This window comes from Octopus bimaculoides, chromosome 5 (assembly GCF_046866305.1).
Source record: "Octopus bimaculoides isolate indiv1 chromosome 5, ASM4686630v1, whole genome shotgun sequence".
Taxonomy (NCBI): Eukaryota; Metazoa; Mollusca; class Cephalopoda; order Octopoda; family Octopodidae; genus Octopus; species Octopus bimaculoides.
The window spans coordinates 86,170,653-86,196,420 of record NC_142932.1 but is presented as its reverse complement, the minus strand read 5'-3'; the positions used below and the strand labels follow the sequence as shown (position 1 = coordinate 86,196,420).

General features: G+C 33.6%; 1 protein-coding gene and 1 long non-coding RNA gene across 5 annotated transcripts in view; one reads left to right on the top strand and one right to left on the bottom strand.

Moving 5' to 3' along the window:
- The window catches only part of LOC128247922 (uncharacterized), a 37,192-nt gene extending 22,776 nt beyond the window's left edge, over positions 1-14,416 (bottom strand). For 2 of the 4 annotated variants that reach the window (XM_089352517.1, XM_089352518.1), the window contains exon 1: positions 11,538-11,976. In XM_089352517.1, coding sequence (XP_089208643.1) covers positions 11,538-11,567 — 30 coding nt within the window. In that variant the 5' untranslated portion in view covers positions 11,568-11,976. Of the gene's footprint in view, positions 1-11,537; positions 11,977-14,275 lie in introns of those variants that run through there. The other 2 variants (XR_016241935.1, XM_052968368.2) reach the window with 2 other exon arrangements.
- A 472-nt stretch (positions 14,417-14,888) lies between these two features.
- Positions 14,889-22,662, top strand: LOC106881291 (uncharacterized). The gene is made up of 2 exons (XR_008264266.2): positions 14,889-16,477; positions 21,603-22,662. It is a non-coding gene; the product is annotated as an uncharacterized LOC106881291 (long non-coding RNA).
- Positions 22,663-25,768: the final 3,106 nt, after the last annotated feature.

Below are 25,768 nucleotides of genomic sequence, written 5' to 3'. Positions count from 1 at the left end.
TAGAGAGATTTATAGGCAAAACATAAATATATACAAATGCAAATACATGTATACATGCACACACACACGCGCATAAAACCTCCTGGTGTATGCTTATACAACTTAGATGTTACAGGTGAAAGAAAGAAAAGGAAAAAAGTATCAGAGAATAACAAGTGTTGTGAGAAAGAAAAAAGGGAAAAGAAGAAAAAGAAACAGAAAATTAGAGAGAGAAAGGGGAAAAAGAGAAGTAGAGAGAGTGAGAGGATTGGCGTTCCTAAAAGTATCTAACAAAAGTTAGATACTTCGTTCAGCTTGCAAAACGCACACATTAAACGACAGGCATATCTACATAAATACAAACATACATACAAATACACACACATATAGACACGCGTACAAATATACAAATAAATACATTCGCAAATACATACCCAAATAATATATAATCATCATCATCGTTTAACGTCCGCTTTCCATGCTAGCATGGGTTGGACGATTTGACTGAGGACTGGTGAAACCGGATGGCAACACCAGGCTCCAATCTGATTTGCCAGTTTCTACAGCTGGATGCCCTTCCTAACGCCAACCACTCAGAGAGTGTAGTGGGCGCTTTTACGTGTCACCCGCACGAAGGCCAGTCAGGCGGTACTGGCAACGGCCACGCTCAAAATGGTGTATTTTATGTGCCACCCGCACAAGAGCCAGTCCAGGGGCACTGGCAACGATCTCGCTCGAAAATCCTTACACATGTCACGGGCACAAGTGCCATGAAGGCGACGCTGTGCACAGGTGCTATCCCGACACACACACACGCACCATGAAGGCGACGCTGGGCACAGGTGCTATCCCGACACACACACACGCACACAGCACACAGATATATAGGATCTATTTCAAAACGGGGGCACCAGTATTTTCTTAACGAAACACTTTGAAACTTGGGACACTGGTAGAATGTGTCATATAAAACATCTTTTACTCTTAGTCTTCTTAACAAAAAAACGTACATCGCAAGTTATTCCATGTTAAAGTTGTATTTCTGTAATTTCAACCAATCACTGACGTCTATTCAGCTGAATAGAGTTACTGCTGGGCGGTTATAAAAATGTTATACCCTGTGACATATTTCATCCGGTTTAATCGTAATTTATACGCATATATTGTTTATATAATAAATTACGCTGTGCGTATCTATGTGTGTAACAATTTTAGAGTTAGGGTTAGGGTTAACAGTCTAGTTAGGGTTCGGGGATTAATACGATATACACCGTTACAGCGCTAACTGTTTTCAACTGAATAGACGTCAGTGATTAGTAGAAATTATCGAAATAAGACAATTTTTTACATGAAATAAATTCGAATACAAAAATTTTTTTCTGTTCTATAACACAAAATAGATAAGTATATGAAGTTTGAAAGTCTTTCGGTACCAAAAACACTGCATAAAACATAAATGAAAACTGGTGCCCCCGTTTTGAAATAGATCCAATATATACATACACACAGATATATGGAGATAGACATATCTTTATTTCAAGATAAATATATATTATAATGTATATACGCAAAGACACATTTAAGAAAAAAAACTGCTATATATAATATTAAAATGTAAAAATGAGGAAATTGCACAATAAATTAATATAACATAATTAAAAGCGTGAGTAAACAATAAAAATAAACCTCAGCAAATCTTAAGCTTAAATTTGTAAAACAGTTGAAGGCTTTCTTAAAACTCAGATGTAAATATAAACTGTAAAGTTGAAATATATACTATCATTGTAATACAAAAATAACTATAAGGTGTAAAGTCAAATTCAAATGTGAGAGTCAAAATTTTCCAAAAGTCAAAATATTTTACCCATATGGTATTTTATCAGTTAACATTTTAAACCTTGCGGTGTGCTTGCAGGAATTTAAGAGCTCATGTCTCTGGTTCCAAGCATGTTTATCCTGGAACAGGATGAAGAACTTTTCTGAGAGGCAAAGATTACATTTCATGGGTTTTTTATAAGCTCCATGTTTGTATGATAAAGCTTTTTCTAAAAATTTCTCAGATTATATTGAAAAGACGGGTGTTATTCTCTTTCAATTCCCAGACATACTTTGCAAGACTAGTTGCTGTCCTATTCTTGGGGTATCAGAATGAATTTCGGTGGGAATAAAACCAAATCTTGAATGAATTTTCTGAAGCCCCTGTGTAAGTTTTATATTCTTGTGAACCATCTACTTGCATTTTAGCTCTATAAACAATTCCGTTTTCAAGACATTTACCTTCCAACAGACAGCAAGTCTTATCTTTGGAGTTGCAATTCCTCAGATTAGATTCAGCATTGTGGTTGTTTGTAATAATTTTTGTGTTATACTGATTAATAAAATAGGCAAAGATTTTGCAACAAGAATAGCTAACCTTCAATGTTCTATTAAAAATGCTATAAAACTTATGGCTAGATTGAAAATGTTTAGAAAGTAATTTTAAGAATTACATGCATTTGCATTTCTATATATTTATGTTTTAACCATGTATCAATGCCTGTATGTTTTGTGTATATACGTATATTATAGGTTGTGTTTGATTTTTATAATAATTTGATTTTAAACCGCAATTGTAATTTCATGCAACCAGTTATTGAAAAGACCGTTAGATGAAAGGACCAATGAAACAAAACCATTTTCAAATGTGTACCTATCACAGTAATTGTATTTCTGCATATAACTCTATCTTGCTCCATTCTAAACAAAACTGTCTGATGAATGGGAACATGAAACTCTGAGTAACAGTTTTTTCTGTTTTTTAATAGAGCATATTACTCTACTTCTGGTATTCGAGTTGGTGTGGGAAAGCTCATGGTTGGATGTATAAAAGATAAAATAGAGTGAATAAACTACAGAAGACTTGTGTTATATGATTAAAAAATATATTTAAATCATCATGTTAGAAAAATGTTATAAAATTTTGTGTGTAGTGACATTCTTTTTGGAGAAATAACTGGTTTCATATTTTCTTTTCAAATTTCTAGCAAAGACATGACACAATATCAGTAAAGAAATATGAGAAATTTGAAAAGAAAATACAAAACCGGTTATTTCTCCCTAAACAATAACACTACGCACAAAATTTTCTAACATTTTTCTAACATGACAATTTAAATATATGCTTTAATCATATAACACAAGTCTTCGAGAGATTTTCACTCTATTTTGTCTTTTATAAATACACACACACACATATATATAGTAATATAACAAATGAAAGACAGAAGATGGAATATACAAGAATATATTATTAATCACAACAATTGTTTCGACACTTCTTGTGGGACACACAAAAACTGATTTAGGAGTATCTGGTGGTGCAGACGTATCTCGTCGGGTGATAAATAAATTTTAAAAAACTCGTTAAAATGACTGTTCCATAATTCAACTTTCCATTTTGTAGAGAGAAAAACAAGCTAGATGGAGGAAAATTCTTCATATATATATAGAAGATCCAAAAATAAAATTGCAGAAGACAAAAAGAGAAACGAACACTTAATCCAGTGGGAAAAGTATTGAAAATAACCGTTAACAGATCATCATCATCATCATCGTCGTTGTTTAACGTCTGCTTTCCATGCTAGCATGGGTTGGACGATTTGACTGAGGACTGGTGAAACCAGATGGCTACACCAGGCTCCAATCTGATTTGGCAGAGTTTCTACAGCTGGATGCCCTTCCTAACACCAACCACTCAGAGAGTGTAGTGGGTGCTTTTATGTGTCACCTGCACGAAGGCCAGTCAGGCGGTACTGGCAACAGCCACGCTCAAAATGGTGTATTTTATGTGCCACCCACACAAGAGCCAGTCCAGGGGCACTGGCAACGATCTCGCTCGATATGTATGTATAAACACCCCCAGGCAAGCTGCATGGCACAAGTACACACACTCATACAAGCATTAGCAAAAATGTGAACATACGCACACGCGAGGTTAGGCGCACACATGATTACAAAGCAAGTTAGATATTTAGTAAGTTGTGTCATATGATTAAAGTATATATTTAAATAGTCATGTTAGAAAAATGTTATAAATATAGTAATATAGGTGTAAAAAGGTTGAATGTAGATTCATCCTTTAACTTGAAGGTTTCCAGAAAAAGATTTCTAATGTTGATTCTTCATATTTTGCAGATAGTTTACAGGCGTAAATTTGCGAAGATATGAAAGTAATACTTAAATATGATGTATGGTGAATTTATGGAAAGAAATCCCATGAAACTCATCAGTTTAGTTAAAAATAGAGAAGACAAGTTGTTACAATATATAAGAATTAAAATTCTCTTATATATTTGAACAACTTGTCTTCTCCATTTTTAACTAAATTGATGAGTTTCATGGGACTTCTTTCCATAAATTCACCATACATCATATATATATATATATATATATATATATATATATATATATATATGTATATATACATATATATATAAATATATATATACATATATAAATATATATATATAAATATATGTATAAATATAAATATATTTATATAGATAGATAGATAAAACTTACTTGGCAAAGAATGCATGGCGTTCAATCATAATAATATAAATAATATATATATATGCATATTTATATACATATATGTACATACTTACATCTATACGTATATATATATATATATATATGCATATGTGGGCACAGGACGTCACGAAATGTGTACAACAAAAAATATGAAGTACGAGTACATGGAATATGACCTATTTTTTGAACAATGAAACAAACAAATGGAAAACAAGACAAACAACACAAAGAACGACCCTTCATCAGTTGTTGGCTGTTTTTTTAGCTTCGTATCTTGAGCATTTAACAACAAGACATGCTTTCGATAAAACAGTTGCTCCCACAAAGCAAATTAAATAAAATTTGGGGTTTTGCGGAGGGTCAAAATTGGTAACACAAACAGGACAGTGAAAACAAACAGGAAGGGATGCTAAGCCTGAATGAGGTTGAGGTGGCGAACGTGTAAATCAAGCTTGGACAGGAGACAAACAAGAACACATCTTCCTTGATCCAGCTACAACGGAGAGAAAGAAACACAAGTTAGGAGAAGAAAGATGGTCGATGGTCACGTGGGAGCCACGTGAGCAAGAGAGGAAGAGTGAGGGAGAGAGAGTGACAGACAGAGGACTGTGATGGGGAGAGGAAAAATTGGAGGTAGGATAAGTGAGAGAAAACAGGAATGGGAGAAAGGAAAAGAGAAAAATGAAAGGGTAATAGGATAGAATAATGGGAGAAGAGGAGATAAAAGAATAAGAGAAAGAAAGAGAGAAAAACAAAAGAGTAAAAAGATAGTGAAGTGCATATCAGAATTATTAAGATAGAACTTATTTGGAAGAGGATGCATGGCATTCAATCATATAATAATACGAAGACATGTTCTTGTCTGTCTCCTGTCCAAGCTTGTTTTATGCGTTCGCCACCACAACCACATTTAGGCTTAGCAGCCCTTCCTATTTGTTTTCACTGTCCTGATTGTTTTACCAATTTTAATCCACCATAAAATCCCAAATTTTATTTAATTTGCTTTGCAAGAGCAACTGTTTTATCGAAAGCGTATCTTATTGTTAAATGCTCAAAATACAAGGCTAGAAAAACAGCTAACAACTGATGAAGGGTCGTTTTTGTGTTGTTTGTCTTGTTTTCCATTTGTGTCTTTCGTTGTTCGAAAAAATAGTTCGTTTTCCATGTTTTTGTTTTTTTATGTTCTTGTTTTTCTTGACGTCCTGTACCCATATATGCATGTATATATACATATATATGTAGGTATGTACATATATGTATGTATATATGCATATATATATATATATATATATATATATATATATATATATACATACATACATATATATATTATTTATATCATTATATGATAGATGCCTTTGCATCCATTTCCAAGTAAGTTTTATCTTAATAATTCTGATGCACACTCTACACTCTCTATTCTCCCTTTATCACTATTATTATTCTTTCTTTCTATTTTTCTTCGCCTCCCCTTCACCATTCTCTTTCTCTCCCTCACTCTTCCTCCTTGACCCTCTTGTTGCTCACATGTGACCAGTGGCTATTCTTTTTTCCTCTCACTTTACAAGAGATAACACCTACTTTTGCCTTCTTTTTTCATAGTTCCTTTCTCCAGCGTTCACTACTTCACCTTGTTATGGCTTAACAGCCCTCACCATTTATTTTTATTGTTTTGTTCTTACTGTCCTGTTTTTGTTATCACTTTAAACCCCACCCCCTCCACAAAAATCCCAAATTTTATTTAATTTGCTTTGCGAGAAAGACTGTTTTAATGAAGTTGCGTCTTTTCCCAACCTTCAAAATGCGGAGTAGATAAAACAGGGGACAACTGATGAAGGGATTGTTCTTCGTGTTCTCGTTTTTTTGATGTCCTGTACCCACATATGCATGTATATATACATATATATGTAGGTATGTACATATATGTATGCATATATGCATATATATATATATATATATATATATATCATTTATATTATTATGTGATCGAACACCACGCATCCATTTCCAAGTAAGTTTTATATATATATATATATATATATATATATATATACACTCACATACACACATATATATACACACATATATCGGGTGGCTTTTTAGCTAGTATATAGCTTTAAAGCAACTGACGCTGAATGGGAAGATCTGCAAACAGATCTCTGAGTTGTTTAGGAGAATTTGTTGCAATTGCTTCCACCAGAGTCATATCCCATCATGAGTAATAATAGGAGTGTCATTGAATAGTGAGAGATGGGATCTAAGTGTGACACACTGATACACAGAAATTAGTTTTCGCATTTATTATATATATATATATATACAAGGAGGTGCTGAAAAGTTCCTGGTTTCAAGAGTATCGCAAAAGGCCTGGTTGGAGGCCAACCTTCTGAGTTCTTTTGCTGCGCTTAGAAAAACTGAAGGACTGCTGCAATAAGTGTGTGAATCTGAGAGGGGGAATATGTTGAATAAAATCATAATTAACTGATACCCCTGTATTTTCTTTTATTGAAAGCCAGGAACTTTGCAACACCTCCTCTCTCTCTCACACACATATTATTCTTTACTTTTTTTTACCCTTTTTGTTAAAATAATTTCCCTGATAATTTCAGCATTGAGAAAATCAGTATGTCTGTATGATCTCACTGTAGTAGCTCTAAACGGTATTATCTTTATAGTCTTTTATCTCCCCCAATAAGCTACTAAACTCTTATAATGACATAGAACACTCAAGCCTACCACTACCAAATGATAATATTGATTTCTTTTGATGGATATATTTAGGACAAACAGATTGGAATGTTGTGGTGGTTGGTTACATTTTCCTCAAAAGCATTATCTATAAAAGTGAAAGAAAAAAGACCACAGCTAGAATTAAAAGCCAGTCAGAAATTCCTTTTGCTGCAAACCTTTTCATATTTGGTTTTTTTACTCCAATCTGTCTTTGATGTCTAAATGATATCCTATCAGTTGGTTTCATGCTAAAGAATGCTAAACATATAAGCTGACCAAATTACTATTTCTCTAATCCTCACTAGGGTAAGAAAATTATAGATTCAGGAATTTTTAAATAATTAGGTAATGTATTCACTATTTCTGGTATCTTTATTGTTTTCAATTTCATCTCAAGAAATTTCAGAAAAATTTTTTAAAAAATTAAATCTGCTAACTAAATAGCAGGCACAAGTGTGACTGTGTGGTAAAGAAGTTTGCTTCACGACCACACGGTTCCAGGTTCAGTCCTACTGCATGGTACCTTGAGCAAGTGTCTTTTTACTACAGTCCTGGGTTGAAGAAATTGATGCCAGGACTTATTCTTTGTAAGCCTAGTACTTAGTCTATCAGTAACTATTTGCTGAACTGTTGAACACACCAACATTGGTTGTCAAGTGATGGTGGGGTGACAAACACAGACGCAAAGACACACATAAATCCACTCATAAGGCTTTGGTCAGTCTGAGGTTATAGTAGAAGACACCTTCCCGAGGTGCCACACAGTGGGATTGAACCCAGAACTATGTGGTTAAAAAGCAGGCTTCTTACCACACAGCTACATTTTAAAAATTTCTTTTTCCTAATAAAGTATTTAATGTTTGTTATAATTTTCGCTGTTGGCAATAATAATGGTCATATAACTTACATTGGTTTCAGCATTATCAGCCTGGGACATGGCTAAGTCAGTATCACCACCTGGATAAGTCTTTTAGTTAATTATTTCGGGACACTATGGACCACTGAAGCAGAGAGTTGTTGTTGGTTGAGACGTATCCAGGTGTAGGTGGTTTATCTGGTATTTCCTGGAGGAATTTGTTCAGGTACCGTTTGAAAGTTGTGGGGTCTGAATAAATTTCTCACTAATTTTGAAGCAATGGACTGTAATGTTGAACGCTTTGCAAAAGTTGGACATATCATTCAAGATGCTGTGCGTTATTATCATAAGATATATGAAGAAAAAAAGAAAAAAACTATTCAAAGCTCATCATGTTCCTTGAAAAACCATCTACCTCAACCAAAGAACATGACTGTGAAAATTGAAAATTTATGTTCAATTGCAATTTTTTCATTGGAACAATTTTTTTTATTGTATGTATTCGGAATTTCATTTGTATTAATTTTTACATTAGTTTTAGATTGTATTTATGTTTACAGTACAACAGAGTACATATGTATTTTTTACATTATGTACAATAATTATGGATTAAATTTTTGGGATTTATATTTTTATAACTCGTTTGAATGAAAATAGTGTTGGAAAATAGAAATCCAACGTACGACCAGATCGACCTACGACCTGTCAGACGGAACGGAACTCGGTCGTAAGTCGAGAAGGTGTACCTAGCTTCCTAACAGGGAATACTACAATATTTACTGGTGTACAAGATGCGCTTTTTAAAAAAAATTTATAATAGATCCTAAAATTTCTTTATGTCTAATATGACTATATTAATATATATGGAAGATTGAACTCCGTACACTAAAGAGCAGAATGAGCCTGAGTTCACAGGGTACAATAATTTTTACTAATAATAAAAGGTTGAAAACAAGCCAAATTAACAGACTAGTTGCATAAATTTGCTAAAAAGTGCACACAGTTACGTCGCTAATTATGTGAGATCACGTCATCCCATTATTCCTACTTCCTTAGCATACATGACCCGCTTATTTAATGAATTTATTGCCGTGGGGAAAAAAAACAACCTGACCATACCTTTGGTACATCACCTTGGTGGCCGATCGCAGTTACACAGAATTTTATTGCTAGAGATACACATTTTACACCTATTACGGCAATTCTTGTAATCGAAATATAAAAACTATTCAGTTGATCTGAAAGAAGATAAAGCTGAAATACAGCTCCACCATAACAAAGTTTATTATGATAAATTTATGTTTTCATACTTAATTTTAGTATTCTGTCGGAACATTCTATTTACATGCACAGAATTATTAATTTCCCGCCTCCCAAACCACTTTGAAATGTCTTTCAATAAGCATATGATCTTTAGTTACGCCGGGTTTTTTTTTATTATCAATTCAATTTTATTATTGTTGGGTTTATAATCTTTATTTCTATTACAATTACTTTTGTATTAGGATTTTATGTTATTTATGAGTAGGATATCAAGAAGATTATTGCGTTATCTACTTATACACCGACGAATGCGGTAATTAGTTAAATTTGTGCTTCATTTTAGACAATTACCGTTTCATAAATAACTTATTTAATATCTCTATGTAACCATACTGATGGGTCAATAAGACAATATGAATGTATTTGCAAAGCCTGCTAGAAACAATAACTAAAACATGCTGTTTTGAAAAAAGGAGGACATATTGGATAATGTGGTAATGGGTATACTAATCCAGCAACTAAGGTAGAATAAGTATATTTGGAATGTCTTTGATCTGAAATCAAATCTGGAGTTAAGCAACACGGATATATGTAGATTGTGATGGTAAATAAGGGCATAGTTGAGACATTAAAATGCTCTCTTTGAAATCATGAGGCTCCAGGTTTGATCTCATTACATGGCATCTTGGATAAATGTCTTGGAATTTAGTAGAAAGAAACTGTTTAGAACAGGCGTGGAAACCTTTTGCGAGAAGCGGCCAGCACCAGACATGGTTCATCAAGCGGGCTGCACTACTGAAAGAATTCAAGGAAACTTTTTGTTGGTGTGCCATTCAGAAAGTCCTACAGACTGCAATTTTGCTCATGACTAATTTAGAAGCTCATTAGATAGATGTTTTGTTCTTGTAATAGAGATATCAAGGATCTTTTTTAAAACGGGGGCCACATTTTTCATTAACGAAACACTTTGAAACCTGGAACACTGGTAGAATGTGTCATATAAAACATCTTTTTCTCTTAGTCTTCTTAAAAAAAAAAAGAAATCCCTAAGTTATTCCATGTTAAAGTTGTCGTATTTCTGTAATTTCAACCAATCACTGACGTCCATTCAGCCGATATACATTAAGTGCCGACTACATAAACAAACGATTCTGAAACAATTAACCCTAACCCTAGGGTTAGGGTTAAAGCAAATTTAAAATGAAAAAAGCAAATAAAACGAAGGTATGGAGATTAAATACGCTTTACATCGCTTAATCAGCCAAAGGAGTAAATATAAACAACTGAATACTTGTCAGTGATTGGTTGAAATTATCGAAATAAGACAATTTTTTACATGAAATAAATTCGAATACAAAAATATTTTTCTGTTCTATAACACAAAATAGATAAGTATACGAAGTTTGAAAGTCTTTCCGTACCAAAAACACTACGTAAAACAATGAAAAATGTGGCCCCCGTTTCAAAATAGATCCGATATCAATTCTTACTATATATTGTATCATGCTGATTTTATATGAGAATTGTCTGTGGAATATTCAACCACTTACACGTTTATGTAATGATTAGGTAGTTCGGTCGATCAAACGACAAAGCACTTATCGTTGAAGCCAACACCGCCGTGGTTACTAAACGAAGCAAGGGGATTACATTAACATTTTTACCTGAATGTCATTTGATAAAGTAAATGTCATGCTTATTTAAACAACATTCTGCTATATTTATGAATAGTGCATAAAGCGAGATGAGATAAATGATTTAGAAGTGTAGAATATAGCTGGAAATCCAGAATTTGTATATTTCAAAAAGAACCCCCAGACATTCCTGTATAATAATGATGTAGAATATTAAAAAATATCGAATATATTCTCTTCTTTTCTAGCATTCCTGTGTTTCATACAAGGAAAATTACGATTCTGAAAGATGTTTTTTCAAAAATTAAAAATTGCTTTTAATTCCATGCCCCTGCTTTCGTAACATTTTCTTTTCCTGTGTTGTAGTGTGTGCTGCATCCGAAACTACGACCCCCGTCCTTTATATATCAAAAGGATGTGTTATAATACTATTCCACAGCCACACCAACAATCCAATACTATTCCACATATACAAAAACAGCCATACCAACAATCCAACATACCTCCATCATAAGCTGCCCCACGGATATCATTATGGTTTCGACACCTGGGCAGTACCATTCAATCCGGCGGTGTCAACAGCACTAAAATAAGTGTTGATGGGGAACAAACAAACCAAAAAACTACAACTTTTAAACACATTTACCCAATGTACAACCGTACCGATAAATAAATACCATAAGTAAATTTCAACCACTCCTAAATACGTAACTAAACAGCGACAACTCTATTAAATTATACAAAATTATAATCCCTACCGTCTTCCGTAGTGTAATATAAAAGTAAAAACTTAATAACCACATTCTAATCAATCAATATATAGGCAGGATTAAACACTTTAATAAAACTACAAGAAACATATAAACCAATGTACATTGTATCGGTATTAATAGTTAACTGCAATAACTAAATTATATGCTAAATTGCGATCAATCTTTAAGTTCATATAAATAATAATCCCACCGGTCTTCCATAGATACTACTATAATGAAAGTTCAAGCCTTATAAAATTTTTTTCCAAAACAAAACACGAATGAAATTAATTTAACTCGTATTTTTATGTGTGAAATACATTATTTCATAATTCAAAAGTTAATAATAAAACACTACATACTCATTAATATATCACCACTACAAGTTATAATATATATATATGAAACTTTTTAAAAAAGCTCATGCCTTGCGTTAACTTTTAATGCATATTCAGTGTACCGTGGATCGAAAATATTTAAAATTCGATAATATAATTTATAGTAACACAAAAAGCGTTAAATGTAGTAATGTAAATTACAGCCATTACGTATTTAGGAGTGGTTGTAATTTACCCTGTTCAAACCCATCTTACACAGATGAGTGTGCGTAGATGAAAGAATCAAGTCTAGTGATAAAAACTAACGAAATAAAATTGCTCAGGCATGTGTGTATAAGCTAATACGAATGAAAAGATCCGAAATTCATGTCTACTTGTTCTTTATGATTGTTTATAGATATACATAAACACTTTCTCTGTCAAACATAATCTTACGTGCATTCTCCCCATACAAACACACATACATAAACCCATAATTATACATACACACATAAATGCAGAAACAAGTACTAACCGACATACATTTATTAAGAATAGTCGTGCACGTACACATAAACACACATAATCAAGAATAGTCAAATTGTGCGCGTACACACACACATTTCAAGACTAATCATGTCGCGCGCACAGACAAGCACAGACAGACATACTTATATCGGGAATAGTTGCGCGCGTATACACGCAAACACGTTCATACATGTAAGTGGAGGTGGTGGTGGTGCTGTGGTGTCAAATAAATGTCATTATTTGTCTGTATATGTTTTTGTTTCGAAAACTACATTTATGTGAAATGACAACAAAGAAACAATGAGTAAATGATAAAAAGCGGAAACGAAAATGGAGGAGGGGAATAATAATGTGTGTCTACATTGTGTCGGATTGTCTGTAATAATGACTTCCAACCTTGGCCCTCTTTCTCTTCACCTTCCCTCTCTCCATTTATCTCTATCTCTCCATCCATTTTATTATATTAGTGTTGTTATGTGTACATGTATGTGTGCAAACGTATGCATATGTAGATAATGTGTGTATGCATGTATATAAGAATTGTATACACACGTATCTGTGTGTGTAGGGGGGTAATCATCGGTATATAATATATATGTATATATGTTTATGTCTGCAAGTATCCATGTTTGTGCTTGTACATTTATAGAGAAAAATACACTACATTATCAATGTGTGTTCTTGTATGTTATATGTAGCTGTATACAGTTGTACGGATATGTTTGTGTATGTGCGTCAATCGGTATATTTTTGTGTATGTGTAGATAATATTGCTATATGTTAGTGTATGTTTGGTGGTGTGTGTACGTGGCTATATGCTTGCGTGTAAGACTTAAGGTTGTGTCTTTACGTGTGCGTGTCTCTGGTTTGCTTTGTGTAATCAAGTGGTTGCTTTTTCCATATTTCAAAAAAAAACTAAATGAATTGCTACTCTGCTTGTGTTGTTGGCAACAAGAAATACAGGAGTAACAGAGACAGATTGTGGTGGTTACTGACATGTACAACAACACTGGTGCTTTCTCCATGACAGTAGCAATGTTAACTGCTTCAAGAACTGTAGAACGAAAACAGCTCCTTAAAAGGAAACACACACACAATATCTGTGTGTGTGTTTTATATATATATGTGTGTGTGTGGTTGTCAGTGTGTATGTATATATGAATTTATTTTGCTTGATTGTGTTTGGATTGAGGCCATGCTGGGGCACCAAATCGAAACTAGTTGTCAAGCGGTGACGGGGGACAAACACAACACAACATAAAAACGCTCACGCACACAGATATTCTGTATTGGGATGAAATTAGTAAAATATTGTGAGAAATTGTTTGTTCTTTTAAATCCCTCAATAAAAACAGTTTTAACATTTTAAAAAAATGTGCAAATATTGAGAAAAGAGAATAACTCGATGTAACACGGTTACGCAACTGAAGTATAAAAGAATTCACTGACGAGTTATGTTATATGTATTGGAAAAAAATTTTACTCATTGTTACTCCAACTATCACGCTTTTTGATCGGAAATGCGTACCTTGCCCAAGCAGGACCGAACCCGAAACCACGTGGTTTCAAACACACAACCATACCTTCGCTGCTTATTAATCAATATTCTTTCATTTATGCTTGTTAGTCACTAGCTATACTTGCCATTCATTCTGCTGTAACTTTGACCACAGCAATCTTTTATGTCCAATACTGTTTTCCTATTAAAAGTTGAGTAAATTTTCAATGTAAACTTCGAATGAACCAGGCGATGCATTCATTGTGTTCTTACGCAAAACACTTCATTTCACGTTGTTCCAGTCCGCTCAGCTGGTAAAAATGAACAATCCTGTGACAGACTGGCGTCCCATCCAAGGAGGAATATATACGCCGAGAAATCGGTCCTATGCTCCTTATAGAGTAATGTGGACTAACCATATTTATTGTCAGTATTTTATGTTCTACTAAAAAATGGGTGGGACTAGTCAAAGTTTACTATGTTTCTAATAATTCCAGTTAATTTCCATTGTGATGACAGCCTACATCACTACCGTGAAATAAAAGGTCTTTTTGTTTTTGCTAAAACTTTACAACAATAAGCAAAAAGTGGTGTGCAATAACTGCACTTACAGAGTATTTATAGTGATGAACTTTAAAAGATTTTGAATGAAAGAAGACATTTTGATCAGCAGACTAAATCTGAGAGTGACACAGAGTAGGGAGGCGTGCCGAGCAATCGACAAGGCAAAACTAAAACAATATTTTATGAGATGGGGCAGGGTACACAAGCTGACCACTCGATTTAAAACCACCAGTCCTTGAGTTCTTTTAATCCTTTGTCTGTCATGTGTATTAGATGTGATACACATCCATGCTTCATATATGATATACAATTTTTTTTAGAGGCTTTATTTTGAGGCTTTGACCTTGTTCCTTACTTTCACTCCTGTCACTTTTGCTTTTTTCTCCCTTCTCTTTCTTCACTTAATCTCAACCTTCACCTTGTTTAAACATATTTCATTGGTGTCCATGCATCATATGTGATACACAATCCCAATTATTTTCAACCACCAGAGTAACTATGGACTTTATGAAAGGAAAGTTTTATATTATTCAGAATATATGTCTGAAAAGAAGCATGGACATTTAGGACAAACTTATTAAAATGCTTTGGGCAGGCAAAGGGTTAATGGAGACCACTCTAATGCAGGCTTTCTGACTCTCTGTTTCTACTCTTCTATTCTTATGAAAGGAAAGTTTTATATTATTTAGAAAAACATACATCATTTTATCTATTATGCTTGTCACACTTATCTAAACCTACTTTATACACCCGTCATATTTTCCTTTCCAATGTTCACTCTTCTGTGTTAAAACACCAGCTTCTTTCCTCCATTGCTACCTTTCAACCATGTTACATTTTTTGTTAATCAACATCGTTATTTTTGCCTTTTCTCCTATTTAGCCTTCTATTTTTCCTTTTCTTTTTCCTGTCTTGATGAAGGACTACTCTCCAAAATGTAGACTAGTCTTCCTTTCTTTTCTTCTGCATTGACACATTTTGTTTTTGTTCACTTCCTTTTTTACATTGTTTTCACGTCTCACCTGGATCTTAATTATATTGATATCAATTACTGTACTGTCTAGGATATAACCTGGTTTATTCTGGAGTTTTATATTTCATTGTCTTGAGGTTATTAAAATTATTTAAATTTTTTAAAAAATTCACACAATATTTTGAGTTTTACAGTGTGGAAAAGCCAGGGAGAGGTGGTGTGAGTGGAATATGAGGGAAACAAAGGTGGGAGAAGTTGAGAACAGAAGAGTAGAAACAGTGAGTCAAACTAGAGATCTGGCCTGAATGCCTGCATTAGAGTAGTCTCCATTAACCCTTTGCCTGTCCAAAGCATTTTAATAAGTTTGTCCTAAATGTACATGCTTCTTTTCGGACATTTAATTAGCCCTTGTTTTGTAACTTAGATAAGTTTCAGCCAGTATAGACCCAGGCCATGTCGAACTTATAGCACCACCTTCTGAAGTGATTTAGTTCATGATTCATACTTCAGTCATATATGGGATACCATGGCCCACTCTAGCAAAGAGTTATTATTGTTGGAGACATTTCTGGGTGCAGGAGGTGAATAATACAAAACTTTTTTTTCATAAGTCTATAGTTACTCTACTAGTTGAAAAAAATTGGGAATGTGTATCACATGATTCATGGACACTAATGAAATATGTTTAAACAAGGTGAAGGTTGAGGTTAAGTAAAGAAAGGGAGGGAAAAGTTAAAAGTGGTAGGAATGAAAGTAAAGAACACAAAGCTTCTAAGAAAAATCCTGAAGGATGATCAAATATTGGTCAGTGGTAAGAACACATTTATAAATAGCCTTCTTGATGAGCATGCATGCAAATACACGCACACACACACACACACACACACACAAACATGCACATACAATGCAAGCACGTGATTGTATATACACATGCGAACACAAGCATGCACTCTACTTACACCACCACTTCCGTCAAGCCTTTTGAATGTGATATAATGAAATACTCCACCTCTTGGAGTAATCTAGTTTACATCCTTGTCAGTACTGTAATATAAATGACATGTATGTAATTAATATCCATGTGAGACATGCAAAACAAAACAAAATAATACACCAAAAGAAAATATAAAGTCACTGTATTTAGCACTGAGAAGAAAAGAAAGGTAGATAAATTTACATTTCAGACAATGGTCCTTTATGAATAAACCCAGTCATTTACACAAAATGAACCTATGGAAATTGTAATTGAAGGGTGTAAAGAAGTTAACATGAGAAGGAGAATGAGATGGAAAGTAGAATTGCAGGAAGTTGAGGCCTATATTTATAGCTTATGAAGCAGTTCTCAGAGATTAAAGATAAGATGCTTTTTGTTGTGTTTGAGTCCAGTCAAGTCTAGTGTTGTAAAACACAAGATGAGAAGTGGTTAGTGGAGTGGACAGATGGACAAGTTGAAACGATATGCTACAAGTTAAGGGACTTTCTGGGCATTGTTACAGGCCCTGTGTGATGTTGTGTAATGTTCTTTAAAACAATCAACTGAATGTCAACCTATCTTGCTATCTATGAGGTATTGTAGATTTTATGTGCTGTGGAGAGAGTTGAAATGGCCACTCTCATTGACTGTAAATTTGGAGCCTGCTAAAAGGACACACAAAGACAAATATAATACTGGGAGAAGAGACTAGTGACATTCCAGATTAGGTATAGGTAGGGACAAAGTGATACCTGATCATATCTCTATTATGCCCAATATGTCTACTTTTTTAAGCTGCTTATAGCTTATCAGACAGTTGATCATCTGATTCAGGTAACCTTTGCTTTTGTTTTCTACACATGTAACAAGCCTTCTTGCCCCTTAAAAACATATATGATGAAGCATTGAAAAAGCCTCTATATTGTTGTGTGACTTACAAAATTAGCCAACAAGTCTCTCTTTAATTACACCTGCTCTTTTAACCCTTTAGTAATTTAAACCAGCTATACCTGGCCTTAATATTCTACCTGTTTTGTTTTAAAACCTGCCAGATTCAGCCTCTTGCACTTACCCTATTATGTCGTTCTAACAATAAACAAAAAACATCATTGAAATCTTGAAGTACCGAGATAATGCATGATTAATTCAAAATAATGCAAATGAATAAACATCACATTTGACAGAGTAATCTGAATACTAAAGGGTTAAAGAAGCAGCATGGTTGTGTCTGGAACATTTTTGATCATAATAAGTCTAATCATTCAAGATTAAGGGCTGAACAACAGCTTAAATCATCATCATCATTGTTTAACGTCCGCTTTCCATGCTAGCATGGGTTGGACAATTTGACTGAGGACTGGTGAGCCAGGTGGCTACACCAGGTTCCAATCTTGATTTGGCAGAGTTTCTACAGCTGGATGCCCTTTCTAACGCCAACCACCCTGAGAGTGTAGTGGGTGCTTTTATGTGTCACCCGGCATGAAGGCCAGTCAGACGGTACTGGCAACGGCCATGCTCGAAATGGTGTATTTTACGTGCCACCTGCACAGGAGCCAGTGTAGTGGTACTGGCAGCAATCTCGCTTGAATGTCTTTTCACCTGCCACTGGCACAAGTGCCAGGAAGGCGACGTTGGTAACGATCACACTCAAATGGTACTATTTACGTGCCACTGACACGGAAGCCAGGCAGCTGGTGCTCTGGCAACGATCACGCTCAGACGGTGCTTTTGTGATCCACTGGTATGTGTGTATCTTAATGTATCTTTGAGAAAAGAAATGTCTATTCTATAGCATGGGCTTTTATCATAACAGGCTGATCTGGGATAAACAACCATCACCTCCAATTCCCCTTCCCAAAGGAGGATGTTTATTCTCCTTGGTTTAATGGTTAAGGATCTTCGACAATACAATGGTGGAATTGTTGGGGTTGCAGAGCACTATACTAAATTCATTTTGGTATTTACTAGTTGTGGCATATACATTTGCTTATTGTTTAAACATAATAAAGGATGCACTTCAGTTGAGAAAAAATTAAGGGCTATGATGGAAGCAAAGGGTGGCCATTTTGAATAGTAATATATGCAAAATATTGTCAATAAATATAACCATCAACCTATGAACTTTCATTAATCAAAATCTAAGGCTTTTTATTTTATGATAAAATCAATAATGGGTGAATACATGTACTGCACCTAGTACACCTTTCACTGTACCTTCAGAGTTCAAAATGTCAATGGAGTTAACTCTTGATTCTCTACTCTTTTAGATTAATAAATTAAGTAATATTTGATGCTGTTTAGCTGCCAGTCGGTCCTAATTGAGCAGAAGACCAATGATCAAAGGCATTCCAGTCATGACTATTTCATCATGTTTTTGTATGTGTGTATCTTAATGTATCTTTCAATATATATCAATATCAACATGCTTATTTTTTGGCCAGTAGAGTGCAATTTGAAGAAGATTTAGCTGCTATTTCTTGCATGTTGAGCCATGTAGATGCATCCATGTTAACTAGAGTGAGTATTAGCCATATACTGAGCTGGTTCAATCAATTATATCTCACCCTTACACATTAGTGTACCCTGGGTTGTTGCAAGAAATCTATAAATAGTGAGTGCTTTAGTATAAAATCATCTTCTGTGAGCAGGTCATTCTTGTACTACCCTTATACATTCACTGTATTTTAAGTCTGTTCTATTCCTAATATTTTCCATTTTTGGTTTCTCTCTTCCTCTTTTCCATTCATTTTATCTTCTATTAACAGTGTCTGTAAATCATTTTTCTTTTATATCAAGTGCAAAATATTTTTCTCTCTTTGATGGTGTCCAGTTATATTTTCTTAGATTTTGCCATTCTTAGTACTATATTGTTAGTTTTGGAACAAGAAAACTCTTAATAATTAAAGTCTGTAAGCTGAACTCCATTCACAAGAGCTGTCTCACTTCTTTAACACTGCTAACATCATACTTACATCACAATCTCCCAAAACCTTTTCATATAATAAAATCTCTACCTTTTAGCATATTTAAGAGATAAATTTTACTACTATAACTATATTTTATTAATATACAAAGGTGACATCATCTTAAAATAATTTCTTTAAGATATAATTTATAAAGCATTTTATAAATTCATCGATGTAAAACTGGTGTAAACCAGTTGCTGATATGAACTATTAATAAATCTGAAAGTCTGACTAACTTCCAGGTCAAGACAACCTATGCTAAGAGATCAATTTAATCATCTGCAGCAGGCTATTAAGCTATTGTTCAGTGTATGTACGTGTGTGTCAGCGTGTATGTGTGAATCTTTTAGTTGATTGTGATGGTGGCATACTTTTACAGTAAGTTCTATATTGACTGAACTACTTTGTGCAAGTCATATGATGCTGCTAACTACACTATATAAAGGTGCTGGAAGAGTTCTCCATTGAAAATTTTAATCAGAATCTCTCTAAAACTAATATTATAGTAACATTACAGTAATTTATTTTATTGTATATTTATATTTGTTTTATTCATTATTACACTTTAAGCAAGAAAAGTCTGTTAAATGTTTGCACATTGTCTGAGAAATAAGCCTGCAATTTGGTTTCAATTCTCAGTTGGAACCATCTGAATTCACAGACATCTCTAACTTGACATAGTTTTGAGATGAAAGGCATAAATGCTGAAGAATCTGGTTAAACTTTCTTAATATATCTGATACTTTCTTTTTTCTTTGAATAGTTAAGCTCAAGCTAACATACTTAATGCATTAAAAATTGGTAATGAACAATGCAGTAGTAAGGAGTGAATCTGGTATTGACAGTATGGTGAGACAATTGTGGATGTGTTCCAGTATTATTAAACCTCTTCAGTTAGGTATAGTATTTAACAGTATCTCATTTTGCTCTTGTTTATCACAATTGGCAAATTGTACTGTCAGAATGATTGTCTCTTATCTTTATGCATGTACAGTTCATGTTCAGTGTTTTTGATATATGTGAAACCTATAAAACTCAACAATTTAACAATTTGTCACCGAAATCCTACCTTTTTTAAATTAAAGATATAACAATGGAAGAATAAGCATTTCATTTCTTTTTTAATTAGTCATTGCAAAACATTGCTGCTGCTGCAAACATGGCAATAATTTTTATTATTGTAGAGTGCTTAGGATGAGTAAGGCTTGAAAGGAGCCATTTCTCAACAAGTCACATTTTCAGAATGTGACCCCCTTCTATTATTATAATTTCATTGATAATTAAGGTACTTATAGGAGTATTAAATCAAATCCAGTAGTTGACTGATACTTAAATGTATCTGTCAGAAAGATGAAAGGCAAGTAGACCTCGGTGCAGTTTAAATTCAGAAGGGCCAACAATTCTGCCAATCATCTGTGAGTTAACCACAACATTTCAGGCTGAGAAAAAATTATCAGTTATAAACATATTTTCCAGCTGAAATGCATTTCATCATCATCTGTTGGTAATGTCTATTTACAGCTGTATATAATGAGACAATAGTAGTGTAGTGACCTAGGTTAAGGACACAGTTAATTGCTTTTAAAATGGAATATGAACAATTAACCTTTTACAATACTTTAAACAGATGATTGGTGTAAAACTAGACAGGCCTTATTGCTTTATCTTACTGTCTGACTTCTAAAATACTATATTTTATCTAGAGCGTTCAGATCTGTAAATATCAATTTAACTTCAAAGAAATAATAAATTAATTCTGGCCCTTCGAAATACAAGCACAGCTAATTTTTGCCAGCTAAGTAGACTGGAGCAATGTCAAATAAAAAAATCTTTTTCAAGGACTCATCACACTGTTGGGAATTGAACTCATGACCTCATGATTGTGAGCTGAATACCCTAACCTCTAAGCCACACACCTTCACTACACACACATACACACACACACAAACCCCTATTTCTTTAATGTTTTAATTATTACATTTTTTTTTTAATTGCAGAATGGTGGTAATGGTGATGTGCTTCTTTAAATTTTTAACATGAAGGTTTGTCCCATGGGCATTTTGTCCTGCATGCTGTCAGACCGTTGAGCCAACCTCTGTGTTTGTTGTAAATTGATGTTGCAAGAAAAAAGATGTGAAGGGAATAAAAAAAAAAAGAGGACTAGGTGCCATTGTCAGAATGGGGCCTGGTGATGGTGAGGAAGTGTGGTAGGAAGTTTCTTAGCAGAAGTAAAGTAAAACCAACCAGAACTGAGGGCAGAAGACACTAGTTGTGGAACAGAGAGAAGACACTAGTTGTGGAACAGAGAGAAGACAACATTTGTGGACTAGCAATTGGAGTGTATTAATGACTGACTTCATACCAAGTGGTTGAGTGTCCTTTTTTTTTTGGTTATGATCTCAGATGTTCATGTGTGTGATAGCAGCAGGAGTGTCCAAAATGAAAGAGAAGCACTCTTTTGCAGGCTTCACCTGAACTTTATTGAAGAGCTTGAAGGCACCATAAGCATACCCCAGCAATTATTTAGACCTATTGACAGTTGTTTGCTGCTGACATCTCTACACCTCATCCCCCAATAAATATGGATTCTCTCTCTTATTTTAATGATTTAAAAGTCTGAAAGATAGAGAGTTATATAAAGAAACATTTGAAAATGGTCTTGGAGGTATACATCTAAAGCTAAAAAGACAGTAAAAAAAATAGTTTGTAGTATTACTTCTGGCTCTTTGTGTTTCATGTTCAAATCTCATCAAGATCAGCTTTGCCTTTCATCCTTCTGGGGTTGATAAAATAAAGTACTAATCAAATACCTAAATTGGAAGCAATTATTATTACCACTGTTATGACAACAGTGCCATAACAATGATTAACTTTGCTTGCTTCACAATCCTGACGATAATGTCCACTAACTCTCTCAAGGCTTTCTTTTGTTTGTCTATTGTTCTGATCTAAAACCAAATGTTGACTAAGAAAAAAATTTTACCATGAGAAATGTTGAACATTTCCACTTTGTGTTGTGGAAACTCTTGTTATGGTAATAAAAATGAAAGCATTGTTTTCTTTCTTTTCTGTTTTTCCTGAAAAATTTCTATTGAAATGCATCACAATTTATAATATGGCAATTAACAGGAAAATAGGTATTTCTGACTTTATTCTAAAGAACAGAACAAAAATTATCTAGTGCATTAAAAAAAAATCATAATTTTATCAGATTGTATGTTATAAGTATTGTATATTAAGATTCTTGAATGTGGTAAGGTGGCAAAGTTGTTAGCAAGCCAGATAAAATGCTTAGCAGCATTTCTTCCAGTTTTACTTTACTTTCATCCTTTCTGGGTTGATAAAAGAAGTATGAGTTGAGCATAGGGGTTGATGTAATTGACTATCCCATGTCCCACATAATTTCAGGCCTTCTGCCTATAGTAGAAAGAATATTAAGATTCTACAAAAGAAAAAAAGTACGAGAGAAAAGAAAAACAAACAACAGACTAGTTTAATTTTATCTATGGATCCTTCTTATCATTTGTCAAACTGTTTTCCATAAATTTACAGTCTAGCTTAAAAAAAAAATTTTTTCAGGTTTATGTTACACATATTATTGAAGAATCATAATCTCAAATATTTGAATATAAATCTGAAAAAATTTTAGAACAGAATCAAAACTGAACAGTAATCTACAATGCTCAAAGCATATACATCCAAAAAATTACCAGGTTTTGGCACATATGATAATTTCTGACTTTGTTCTTTAGGAATGCTAGTTTTTTATAATGGAATTCTCTCCTTATGTCAAAGCTTTCAGAAATGCAACCCTTCAGTAACAAGGGGCATAGTTGTTTTATAAGAATAAAATTGAATTGCCCTGAAGTATCATAGAATTATTATATCATAATATTGTTTACATACATTCTATAAAACTTTATGATATCAATGATAGGAGGTCTTTGCCTCAATTTGAACCTAGATTCTTTTTTCAAGTAGAAGGTTTCAATAGCAACAAAACAGAATCTTTCATATTAAGTGATGTCATGAAAAATCTAACCAATGACTCCAACAACTTACACATTAACTTCTTAAACTGATATCAGCAAAAATCTAGTGAATCTGAAATTGTTGATTGAAGATCAGTCAAGCTTATGAAAAGAAAAGTAAACAATCAAGCATCTGTCAAACAGATATGGTCAGACAGAACTGGACAAGTGTATGGAGGAGTGATGCACTCATGCATGAGGTTAGGCTACTTGTTTTTGACAACTTGATTGGTCAGAATGAACATTCACATTCTGCAACACCCAATGACTAGACTATTAATTTCAAAATAAACCACATTTATTTACTCACCCCTCCATATCTCTCTCTCTCTCTCTCTCTCTCTCTCTCTCTCTCTCTCTCTCTCTCTCTCTCTCTGTTTCTCTCTCTCCCTTTCCCTCTCACTCTATATCTCTCTTTCATTGACACAGTCCCACAAGGATTTACTAAATTACTTAGGTGAGCACAGCACTCTCTTACAGAATCAGACTACAAACAACAATAATCTTAATTTCTTCCATTTTCTTTTGGAATAGACATTTCCTGATTTCAACAATAAACAATAAAACAATGGACTTAAACAACAGACTAGTTTAATTTTCTCTATGGATCCTTTTTATCATTTGTCAAATTAATCTCTACTTGACCATTTGCAGAACTAATGTACAAACTATATTGGAATAAAAGTAAATTAAAATGTTATAAAAACTTCCTTTCTTCCTTAGAAGACTAACCATAAAGCAACTGCTATGAAGACAGTTTGTGTATGTGATATAATTTGAAACAACGTCTCCTGTATGTAAGATAGCCATCGGCAGTTATGTTTATATGAATATGTGTTTGAACAGATTTCCACTAAAACATTATCAAAATATTCTGCATGTTGTCCTCAATGTCTTGTTTAAGTTATGTAAATGTTATTGTAAACTTTGTATAACTATACAAATATGTCACCTTATAGACTATTGTCCGCCATGTATCTAATGTATTTATATTCAGGAAAAACAGATAAAGAAAAAAATTTTCAGCATTTATATTCTGAGCTTTCTCTCCTGAAAATCTTTTGTATTCTGAATCCTTGCTACTTAGTATTTCTCTACAGAACATTTTAAAGGCCATTTGTGAGTTATTTGTTCCCATTTATTTGAAGCTCTTATGTAGATCTTTACTCAATTGTTAAGTATATGACTGACTTGCATGCCTATTTCCAAGAGCATATGTGAATCACAGTTCAGTGACTGAAATAGTATTTATTTTGACCAACTATTCATAGTATAGTACAGATGATAGGATGCCTACTGGATCCCACAGCTGAGAAACTGACCTTTCAATAACCCTGTTCACTTAGATAAAATTAAATGTTAAGCATTGGCATGTCTGTGTGGTTAAGAGGATTGGCTCATAAACACATTGTTTTAAGTTTGATTCCACTGCATAGCACCCTGGACAAATGTCTTCTACTTTAGTTTCAGGTTGACCAATACTTTGTGAGCAGAGTCTGCCAGACAGAAGCTGTACAAAAGCTTGTTGTTTATGAATTCATGTGGATGTGTAGAGCTTTCGCTGATGTATATCAGTAAAATATATGAACATCAGTGAGAAAACTGAAAAGAACAGTGTTTTACACTCAAGATAACATGTACCATAACATGATGGTGCTTTAATGAAATGAAATCAGATTCAACTGAATAATTTACAAACTATTTATGTGATCAACAGTTCTAACTTTATGCCTAGTAGTTATAAGTGTGCTAGGTACCATTACTAACCGACTATGTAGTTTCCTGATTGAGATCAGAGTAACTACGAAAATTGTATTTGTACAGAAATTTATTCTAATAAGAACAGCAAAGATTGTTTGAAAAGACTTCAATATATATAGAAACTACTTGTAACCTGGTTTCAAGGTCATTGATTTAAAATGTAACATATTAATGCATACCTTTAATAATAATAATAATAATAATAATAATAATAATGATTTCTTCTATTGGCCACATGGACCTAAGATATGGAGGACAATATCGAAGGATGATTTACAGCACAAAAAAATTACACAAAAGCCCAAAAATATGTGGTGTTAACATCAATAAAGGGGAGATACTACTACATTAAAGGATATAATAGAGGATAT